The sequence below is a fragment of the Alosa alosa genome, chromosome 3, assembly GCF_017589495.1.
Source record: "Alosa alosa isolate M-15738 ecotype Scorff River chromosome 3, AALO_Geno_1.1, whole genome shotgun sequence".
Taxonomy (NCBI): Eukaryota; Metazoa; Chordata; class Actinopteri; order Clupeiformes; family Clupeidae; genus Alosa; species Alosa alosa.
In genome coordinates, this window is record NC_063191.1 from 34,311,688 (window position 1) to 34,323,065 (window position 11,378).

Genomic DNA, 11,378 nt, shown 5'->3' on the forward strand with positions numbered 1-11,378 from the left:
AGGCAATGTAGGACCTTGCTTGAGGCATACCTTCTTGCTCCCATGCTATCTGAGCACCATTCCTCCGCATCACAACTACTATAATTCTAGATTTCTTAGTGTTTGAAAGAAAGAATGGATGGATGGATGAATCAGTAAATGAAGCCAACTGGTGAGTGGCAGGCTGAATGAATGTGATTTAATGTGACTGACCCACATTCTTGATGACTGTCTCATAACCTGTGTTTAATCTGTTGTCAGACCAGCTCTCACACGGTCGCTTCTCTTAAACTCCCATTCTTTTCCATATCTCCATGAGTCTCTTATAAAATACTTTGTGAAAACCACTTCAGAGATACTGAAAACCTCTTTGTATATATGAAAATAACGCCTAGCTGGACCTATGAGATTTGCAGTCATACGTGAAGTTGAGAAGTACAAGTCTAATGAAGAGAGAAGTCTACAAAATGTTGACTATGAGATGTCACATCCAGCCACCAGCCCTGCTGATGGGTGCATAGATGAAGAAGCTCAACAATCACCAACCAATGCAACAACTATACAAACACACACAGGCCAATCAGAAGAGCTATGGCCCTTGAAACACCGTCATGAGGATGACGATGTCAAAACATTTAAGGTGGATGTTGAAGGTGATTTAAATAGTTAGCTCAACCACAAAGTGGCAATGATGTGAGCCCAAATTGTAGGAATGATTTATCTGCAGTCCTTTCATTTAACAACTCTAACTCATTCTTAATCGTAGGAATTAAAAATTGTAATCAAAATAATGGAAAAGTTATTGTGTTTTAGTGAAATAGATTAATTGTATGCACTGAGAAGTACTTTCATCGTTTAACTAAAGTGTACATTAGACATTTGAGTCAAAACCACAGTCATCTTAAACTTGTAAACATCCAGTGACAACATTGCGTGATTACATTAAATTAATTCTTGACGCCATAATTAATCTCTAGTCAAAAATCTCATCGCACGGATCCTTCAAATCCTATTTCATATTTAGTGACAGTAACACAAGTCTGTTTATATAACTTGAAATATCCTCAGCTCCCTCAATGGAAAATACCACACCTTCTGAAGTGGAGAGACAGATATCCAATGAAGCAGAAAATTCTGTAGTAGAGGATAATGACACTGGACGTCCTACTGCCGAGGTGGTCTTGTGCCGAGACGAATTACGTGATGAACCAGATGTTCTCCAGCAAGATACGGTGGAAATGCAATCACTTGGCACGGTGGAGGAAATGGTGGTCGTACCATCTATGGTGTTTCATAGAGAGGAGGTCGTCTGTGAGACCCCGGAGCGCACAGAACAGTCTCATGAAGACGTAAAAGGTGACTCAAGGCTTTTTGTCTGTTGTAACAAATTAATTTGTTTCCCCTGCGTAAAAAAGCCACTAACAACTTCTAGTCTCTTTGTTTTGTTGCCTATATATAGCAGCTAAAACATATATTCGCATGTAAATCAAACTGTAGTTGTTTGGTGATGCTAATTTCAATCTCTTCCAAACACTCAAACACTTGTAGACACACAAGTGACAATTGCAGCTGTCCCAGAGATTGAGAGGAACAAATCCACTGATGCTGGCTGCCCAGTTCAACTACAGTGTGAGGTCTCAGACCCCAGTTCTCCAGTCTTTTGGTACAAGGATGGCACTGAGCTCCATCCTGAAAATGGATTAATTATCCAATCAGAGACCCCCACTAGGAGACTCATTACTCCATCACCACAGCAGTCTCACACTGGAGTATATAGCTGCAAGACTGTGGATGATATCATTTTATATAAGGTGGATGTCAAAGGTGATTTAAAACTAGATCACTCAATTTAATGATTAATTTAGAAAAGATAAATAGTTGCAATGTCTGTTAACTCGATACAGAAAAAAAAACAGCCGAAGCGTAACCATTAAATCAACTTCAACATACATTATTATAATATAAACTCATGCTATGTTTAAAACTGCTGAGTTACCAGACTTACTAAATGTTTCATGTTGATAGTGTCTGCTGAATACTATTACACCTGTTTATTTCCTTTCTGCAGACTACAGTGTATTAGCTCTAAGCCATAAAATACAAATTTTATCACCAAAGCACAAAAATCAATAACCTGACATTTAAATCTGAAGAACAGTTCAGATCAGATCATGACATGCTTATTACCGTACTTGATTATAAAATGACAATCCTGATATTATAACTTTCCCAAAATAAATAATTGACAAAATATACAGTACTTTCAAATCTATCAATTACTTATAAACACAATTTTTTAAACTACTTGTTTGAATTTTGAAATTGGTGTTTAATTAAACCCCTCAGCTCCTCCACCGATATTTTCCGCCATTCCCGAAGCGGAGAAGAACAAATCCATTGAGGCAGGCAGCCCTATTGTCCTGCGATGTGAAATCTCAGACCCCACCACTGAAGTCTGCTGGTACAAAGACGGAGTGAGACTCCACCCGCAAAGTGGCAATGCCATCTTATCGGAGGGCACTCTCAGAACTCTTGTTGTCCATGCAGCAGGGCCATGTCACGGTGGAGTGTACACTTGTGAGACTAAGGACACGGCACTCCAGTTTGCCGTGGACATAAAAGGTGATTCCAAACAGACCCACAGAATGGTAGTAAACTCCCTCTTAATTAACACTAACCACCTGCGCACTGTAGTAATGACTAACTAATGTTGTGGAGCATTCCCCAGAATCCCCACTCCTTAGTTTGGTTTAGCTGGCGTGCAAAGACATGACATCTCCTAAGTAAACTACATTTAAATTCAGGGTCTCACCCCAAAAGATCAGTATACCACAATAGTGGTGTAATTCCTAAATGATAAATATTATCATTATGATTTTCATTATTAATGTTTGGGTTGAATCTAATCTAAAAGCTGTAGTATCTGTCTGTCTGTCTTTAAATGTGTTGTCATTGAAATCCACAAAGGCTTGTTGTCTGTAGCTGTCTTATCTTGTTCATTAAAGTATGTGCATGAATATGGCATACATGTGACCTAACGTAATCTTTTAATCCTCTTAATCTTGAATGTAGTTCTTCAGAAAACGGAAGACTTGCCACTTAACATGACTGCAAAGTCACACTCTACTTGACACAAATGGACATTCACTGTACAATAATATACTAGCAAAACATTCCCAGTTGTATTCCCAGTAATGACTTACTCTTCCCAGACTGATGCCCTTGTGTTGTCTTTGTTTTCAATGTGTTCTTGTCTTTTGCTTCGGAAATGTGCAATCCTTATATCTTGCGCTCTCTGATCTTGGATACATGCCTTCTGTTTCATAGTTTTAGCCGATATGAGTTTATTTTGTGTTGACGTCTCCAAGTCTAATTACTTCAGTATTACAAGGTGATTACCATGATAGCATACTTAAATATACTTTTATACTCTCTCTTATGTGTTAATAGTCTGTCCATTGTGTATTTCATGTCTTCAGTATATCATCAGTTTAAATATTACAGTGTCTGTCATTTATGGCAACAGTGACTCCCTCAGCCTGTACACTCGCCGAATACTGCTATACCTTATGGCATGAATGATTTTAAAATATTTCACTTTTTTACTAGTGTCCCATTACATTTAAAAATATCCATAGCTCCACCAGTGAAGTTTTGTGCCATACCTGAAGATAAGCAGAACCGGTGCATTGAAGCAGGCTGCCCTTTTGAACTCGAGTGCGAGATATCAAATCCTGCTGCTCATGTCACCTGGTACAAAGATCGTAGAGAACTGGAACCCCAAGGTGAAATTGAGACTCTGTCTGAGGGGGCCAAGAGAAAGCTGTCTGTCCCAGCAGCTGAGGTTCACCACACAGGGATATACACCTGCAAGACAGCAGACGATGCCATCAGATTTTATGTGGATGTCAAAGGTGACATGCAAATGTTTTAATTTCTGATTTGTCTTTCATGTGTGGTACATAAAGTTTTTTTCTTTTTTTTTCAGAAAGCATAGTAATGTTCTTTTTTATGCAAATCAACCCTGTGTAGTTCCATCACCAAGGTTCATACCACTTCCAGAAGTAGAGAGGAACAAGTCTGTCACAGTAGGCCAGCCAATCGTGCTCAAATGTGGGATTTCAGACCATAATGCTGAGGTCAGCTGGTATAAGGATGGAGAACAGTTGTCTGGGAAACATGGAGTGACTATGGAGACAGAGGGAAACGAGCGAAAACTCATTGTTGCATCAGCAAGTCTTTCTGACTCCGGGCAATACAGCTGTGCTGTTGCTGATGATGCCATTTCATTCAAGGTGGATGTTCAAGGTGATTCTTTCACTACACTGTCACCCAGATTTTCAGTCTGTGAGGTCCTAACCTTTGTCAAATTTATTTTCTTTTCTGCAAATTATTTTCCAGATTGGTGCCTCCACTTGGCCAATAATCTGTTTGCATTTGATGTTTGATTTTTAGATTAATTGTTTGGCATTTTTATTTTCCTTTATTGGGAATTCTAGTGCTGTAACTGAAATCTTCACAACACCCTTCTTTTAAACCTTCCCCAAAACTCCCATAGCTGTTCCTGTGAGGTTCTCAGCACTTCCAGATGTTGCAAGGAACAAGTTTGTTGAAGCAGGATGTCCCATTGTGCTACAGTGTGAGCTCTCAGACCCCACTGCCCAGGTTTCCTGGTTTAAGGATGGAAATCAAGTCCTCCCAATAGCTTGTCTTGACATCCTATCAGAGGGCTCCTTCAGGACTCTGATCATCCAATCAGCAGAGTTGAGTCACTCGGGAGCATACACCTGTCACTCTGAGGATGATCGCATAGCATTCAAGGTGGATGTTGCAGGTGATTTTGAGCATATACTTTTCCTCAAAACCACTAACTGATTGTGTCAAAATAATGCTTCATCCACTAAATGCTGTTTGCCAGAATTAAAACTTTTAACCTGTAACAGTTGTGTAAACATACTCAAAAATTAGAATCCTAAAAAGATTGAAAATTGATGAATACTTACAATTGACCATCTAATTGTATTTAACCAAAACTATCCACACCAAGTTAAGGACATATGCTTAGTGTTTAGAGAGTGCATCGAGTTTGTAGATCATCTCTACTTTTGCTTTCTCTGTGAAATTTTGAATCTGACAATGATCATCTTTTTTTCATCACATGACCGGTTTGGTAGCATCTTAATATTTCTCAGGTATGATATAAAGCAGTATAAAACAAGCCATTTTTATACATCTAAGTAGTGATTCATTTAACACATAGAACTCCTAAATCTTTAATCACACATAATTGGTGGTCCATTTTGCCATTATTAAACTGTTTATTTATTTATTTTTTTTAAGAAAGATACACTGCAGTAGAAAAAAAACTGTCTTCAGTGTGATCATTAAATTATTTCTTTGAATGAATGGAAACACCTGTAGCTTCGCCAGTGAGGTTCTCTGCTGCCCCAGAGGTTGAGAAGAGCAAGTCCATTGAAGCAGGCCGTCCTATTGTTCTCCATTGTGAGATCACAGACCCTACTGCCCTGGTTCAGTGGTACAAGGACGGAGAGCCGCTTCTGCCTCAGTCGGGAATTTACATCCAGTCAAATGACACCACGAGGACACTGGTTATCCAGTCAGCCGAGTTTACCCGCTCTGGGTTGTACACTTGTAAAACAGCTGATGATATCAGTGAATTTTATGTGGACGTGAAAGGTGACATACAACAATTTTGCCAAAAAAAAAAATTGTCACACAAAACTAACCATATCGTTGCAGCTTATTAATTCTATTTCCATCGTAAGAAAGCCTTCCTTTCCACCCTCTGAGAGATCCATTCTGCTACTTTTGTCAGCCATTTATTTATTTTCCTAATACTGGACAACTTTTCCACTTTTCCAAGTTGTTCAGTGCTCATCAAAACTATCTGTCCTTTTTTGTTTTGTTTTTTTCTCTCATCTCTAGTTGCCATCCATTAGACATATGCTTTTCATTTTAGCTACACTTCAGAGAACCCCACTTGAGGATCAATGCATGTAATGTTATGTGACCATTTTCACAACTCTAACTGCACTACAAACCAAAAAGGCTTTCATTAACCAAGTTATCACATTGTTCTTGCTTCTACAGTGGAGACTGATTTCTCCAGAGTTATCCAACCAGTCATCGCCAGTGCTCAAAAAAATTAAAGCATGCTTAACTTAACGCAAATCTTGTCCCACTCTCACAGAGAAAATGGTGGAACTCAATCAGATGTGTAACAAGATCATTCTTCTCCACAGCACCTCCAGTGACATTTGTCTATGTCCCCGAAGAAGATCTCCACAAGAACATTGTGGAACAAGAATGTCTCACCTTGTCATGTGAGGTGTCAAGGGCTGATGCCATGACTCAGTGGTATAAGGATGGAGTTGAGGTGCAGCCTGATGACAATTCCTCACTGCAGACAGAGGGCACAGTACGCAAGCTTACAATCCAGGCGTCACAGCTATCAGACTCTGGAACATATACCTGTCGTGCAGGAGACAGCGTCTTAATGTTTAAGGTCAACGTAAGAGGTATGGATCAAATTGAAATATAGGAATAAAAGACAGGGAGGGACATTGTGCCATCAAATTTCACTGACAAACTATTTTCCAACAGAGCCACCAGTCAAAATTGTGTTCCCAAAAGAAGATGTCCACTTGGATCGTCATGTCCCAGAGGAGATAGTGCTGAGTTGTGAACTCTCCAGGCCCAATGCTTCTGTGACTTGGTTCAAAGATGGCCAGAAGTTGCAGGAAAGTGAGAATATCAAACTGAAGACTGAAGGGCCATACAGACGACTTAAGATTCTGCGCAGTGGTGTAGAGGATTCTGGGGAATATGTCTGTGATACAGCTGATGACAGAATATTCTTCCAGCTGAACATAACAGGTATTTAAAATAAATATCACTCACGGTAGATATTGTAATTATAACATAAAAAGGCAATACACTGTACCTTCTCAGGATTACTAAAAAAAATACAAGTTCATTTGGCTCTGAACCTGAACAGAAAACTACATGTTAACACTTCCCATGTTCCTCTTGTAGAGCCACCTGTGCGTATTATATCTCCAAGCCAGTCCCAAATGGAACTTTGTCAGCAGACTGCAGAGCGGATGGTGCTAAGTTGTGAGATCTCCAGGGCTAATGCAGTAGTTCGCTGGTACCGGGATGGGCTTGAGGTGGAGGAAAACGATAATCTTATTCTGGAGGTGGATGGAGTCTACAGGAGGCTTATCATCCCAGAGACTACTGTTAAAGATTCTGCTGAATATGTCTGCGATACTGGTGATGATTCAGTCACCTTCTTTGTAAACATTGCAGGTACATATATGCTACATTACATTGAAATACACCATACTTGAGAAATTGGAAATGTCGGTCTCTACTAGTCAGTTTTCCGGATTATTTTGTTTTAGCATCATTTTACTTTTACACATGGTAAGAAGCTCTGCCTGTTCTTCCTCACACAGAACCCCCAGTGAGGTTTATCCGTCCAAGAAAAATGGCTTGTGGAGTGGACGTCTTTGTGGGTGACCCTATTTTGCTTGACTGTGAGGTATCAAGAGCAAATGCTGAGGTGACCTGGAAAAAGAATGGTGAGGAAATTGAAGAAAGCACTAAGGTCACCATATTTGAAGATGGTCTGATTCGCCAGTTATCCATCCTGTCTGCTACCCTGGAGGATGCTGGCCAATACATGTGCGATGCAAAGGACGATGTCATGGACTTCCACGTCAGTGTCACAGGTAACATTTCCAAAAATGCTACTTTTAATGGCCAGATCAGCATCAGAAAATTATATTAATTAAATTATATTAAATTAAATTATATTAATTAAATTATATTAATTAAATTATATTAAATTATATTAATCCATTTCTTGTTGTTTCGCTGATGGTTCCAGAGCCACCTGTTCAAATCCTGAGAAAAGACGAGATAGTGACAGAAAGGCACATAGTCGCACCTGATGACATTGTGTTGAAGTGTGAGTTGTCTTGCTCTGACGGAACTGTCGACTGGTACAAGGACAATGAGCGGGTTGTGGAGAGTGAGCGCCTATCATGTGAGGCTGAGGGAGCGTTTCGAACCTTGGTCATCTTAAACGCAGAGATTGCTGATGCTGGAGAGTACATCTGTGATGCAAAGGATGACAAGGTTCAATTCTCTGTTACAGTTGAAGGTAAGCCATGGTTATTTTGTGCAATCTTAACTTAATTCAGACATTTAATGGCATTGTGAAATGTATTTACTCCATTATTCTTAGCCTGAAAAGGCCTCATGAAGTAGACAGTTAGGGATTCACCCACTTACGACATCAGTGTCTTTCTGTACGTGGGGTTAAGACAAAAATCAGACTGTTGTTTCATTGTCCAGAGGCACCAGTGACCATTCTAGGAAATTCAGAGCACCCTGAACATCATAGCCTGGTAGCAGGAGATGACCTGATATTGGAGTGTGAGGTGTCTCGGTCTAATGTGCCGGTTGAATGGTACTGCAATGGAAGGTTATTGAACCCAGACTCGCGAACACACATAGAAAGTCGAGAGACAGTGAGGAAGCTTGTCCTTACGTGCCTTGAACTCTCAGACGCGGGGGAATACATGTGCGATGCCGCGGATGACAAAATGATAATCTTGGTGAGAGTCCAAGGTAATGAAACGGTGATTTAATAAATACTGAATGAAGAGGATACAGTGTACATTTCTGGCTCACCACTGCAGTAATGTGTTTATATTTTTGTGATCATAATTTGTTTCCATTGCTGTCTTTTAGAACCACCGACAAAGTTTCTCAATACAGAAGAAGAGAACAAGATTGTCACCAGTGAGAATGACAAGGTTACACTTTGTGCCAAGGTGAATAAGGAGAGAGCCAAAGTTCGTTGGTTGAAAGACAAGGAGCCCCTCATGGGCAGTCGTTTCAAAACTAGCACTGAGGGAAAGAATCATTACCTCGTCATTGACCCAGTGAAGAAGTCAGACTGTGGTAGATTTGTGTGTGATGCAATCACAGATGAGATGAACTTCACTGTGCTTGTCAAAGGTAGGTTTAGAGCAACAATAGCATGCATATACAGTATATGGGATCTGGGAAATTTCACCAAATTAAGATTCTGATACCATCCTAGCAACATGCAGTATGAAATGAGGACTGAAACAGGGCAGTAATCAAGGATTTATTTTAACCATGTGATGGGTTTTCCCAGATCCCACCACATATGAGCCTGATTAACTCTCTCTTATCAATCTAAAGTAACACTGAACTGTGGAACTCTTTTGAAATTAGAACTAAAGGTGAAATTTTCCAAGCCTCTGGAAAATGCAATCGGCCTCAAGGATAGTGACCTCGTTTTGCGATGTGAGCTCTACAAGCCGAGAGGAGATGTCCAGTGGCTCAGGGACAATCAAGAGATAACCCCCAGCCACCACTTCACAATCAGAGCCAATGGCTGTGAGAGGAGCCTCACCATACACAATGTCACATTGGAGGATGCTGGAGTTTACACCTGTGAATCCAAAGATGAGAGGACATGTGCAACTGTTGAAGTGCAAAGTAATTGAAAAGATGTCAGAAAATGGTCATGTTTTGATGGGTTGTATTTTTAAAAATACATTAGCATTGCTTATTAGCATTTCATTTTATATTTTGGTTCAATCCACAGAGCCTCGCATTGTTGAGTTTATTGCTGAGTTGCACAACATTACTGTCATGGAGGGAGAGGATGCCACATTTAGATGTGTCCTGTCGCCGGAGGACGCTAAACTCGAGTGGTGCATGAATGGCAAGCCCATTGTTGCAGACGAGAAGTTCACCATGTCTAGCAGCGGCCTGTCCCACACTCTTCACATTCATAACTGCCAGGTCGGAGACACCTCCAGGGTAACTGCTGAAGCCGAAGGAGTGGTGTCCAAGGCCAGTCTTCGAGTGCAAGGTGAGATTCTGTCAAACCCACTCTCACTGTCTATGCATACTTTGCCTGATGCATTTAGTGCAACATGATCCTGACATATTTTTGCATCTAAGACTAATGCAATAGAAACCTTGTGTGCTCACAAAAGTCCTACAGTAAGGTAAAGCTTGTGTTTAAATGCTGACATAATATTTTGCAAACTGTAAGGGACTTATCTGGTGATACTGTTCCCCTTCAGGCCCATCGCCAAGGGGGGGCATTGGGGGGGCAATGCCCCCCTTCCAATGAGCATCGTGTGCCCCCCCAACAAAATCCACCCAAACGCCAAGCTCCCCTTCCAAAAATGAATGACCAAGGAAAAAATACTTAAAACTGTTGCCAGTGTTTCTGTGTTAATTTGCAAATATTTGATATATTTTTATGAACATAATGTGCAAGAGTGATGCCCGGAAAAAAATAAATCATCTAACAAGAACAAATGTCTATGACCTCTGAACTGGCACTGTTGCAGCGGTAACGTCTCTTGTGATGAAAGGTGCGCGGTACAGCTTTTTTTTTTCTTAAAACCTTTACTAATTTTGTTAACATCATAGATGAAAACCAAAACAATCGTTAAGTGTGTCCAAAAATTCAGAAAATGCATTACTTTAATATTACAGTATGTTACTGTTTAGGTGTTAAGCAAGCACTTTTGTCCAAAAATTACAGGGCACAGGGTAAGTGTTTAGTTAGTGACAAATATTACTAGTAGTCACTACTGTGCGACTAATACTGTTATTAATAGGCCCAAAGCATAATTTACAGAGCCTGTGAGGTGTCATTGCAAGATATTTTTGTATATTGAGAGAATGTGCGCTCATTTTAGTAAATTGTGTGCTCATTTTACTAAATTGTGGTCTCATTTTACTAGATTGTGCCCTCAATTTAGTAAATTGTCTGCACATTTTACTACAATGTGCGCACAATTTACTAAATCATGTGCACGTTTTAGTGAATTGTGAGCAGCTAATTTTACAAAAATTAAAATGAGAGTACGATTTAGTAAAATGAGCACACAACTTAGTAAAACGAGCGCACATTTTCTGGATATACACCAAAACATATCTTGCAATGATCCCTCCAGGGTTCCGTAATAATTGTTATACAAGTTGGTATACAAATTGTTTTTGTTGCCACTAATGCTGTGTGCAGTGTTTTACCATGTCTGCCTTTCACCCTGATTGCATGTTGCATGTTGTGTGGCTAATGTGAATTACAGAGGCGGACAGAGTACACAGCTTCATTACTTGAGTAAAAGTACAGATACCCCTTGCTAAATTTTACTCAAGTACAAGTAAAAGTACAACAGTCAGATGTCTACTTAAGTAAAAGTACTGAAGTAGTTGTTTTTAAAAGTACTTAGAGTATTAAGAGTACAAGAGTAGCCTACATTTTCTAAAAATATTGCATTACTACTGCCACAGTGCTTACATTTATG

The 11,378-nt window shown here is 39.8% G+C and overlaps 1 protein-coding gene across 12 annotated transcripts in view; it reads left to right on the forward strand.

The window, feature by feature from the left end:
* The window catches only part of obsl1b (obscurin like cytoskeletal adaptor 1b), a 35,464-nt gene that overhangs the window by 15,041 nt on the left and 9,045 nt on the right, over positions 1-11,378 (forward strand). For 3 of the 12 annotated variants that reach the window (XM_048238863.1, XM_048238865.1, XM_048238867.1), the window contains 12 exons: positions 3,618-3,893; positions 4,012-4,287; positions 4,538-4,813; positions 6,243-6,518; positions 6,604-6,876; positions 7,036-7,311; positions 7,461-7,736; positions 7,895-8,170; positions 8,365-8,640; positions 8,764-9,033; positions 9,277-9,543; positions 9,653-9,922. In XM_048238863.1, coding sequence (XP_048094820.1) covers positions 3,618-3,893; positions 4,012-4,287; positions 4,538-4,813; positions 6,243-6,518; positions 6,604-6,876; positions 7,036-7,311; positions 7,461-7,736; positions 7,895-8,170; positions 8,365-8,640; positions 8,764-9,033; positions 9,277-9,543; positions 9,653-9,922 — 3,288 coding nt within the window. Of the gene's footprint in view, positions 1-1,047; positions 1,336-1,527; positions 1,804-2,325; positions 2,602-3,617; positions 3,894-4,011; positions 4,288-4,537; positions 4,814-6,242; positions 6,519-6,603; positions 6,877-7,035; positions 7,312-7,460; positions 7,737-7,894; positions 8,171-8,364; positions 8,641-8,763; positions 9,034-9,276; positions 9,544-9,652; positions 9,923-11,378 lie in introns of all 12 variants that reach the window. The other 9 variants (XM_048238866.1, XM_048238868.1, XM_048238870.1 and 6 more) reach the window with 5 other exon arrangements.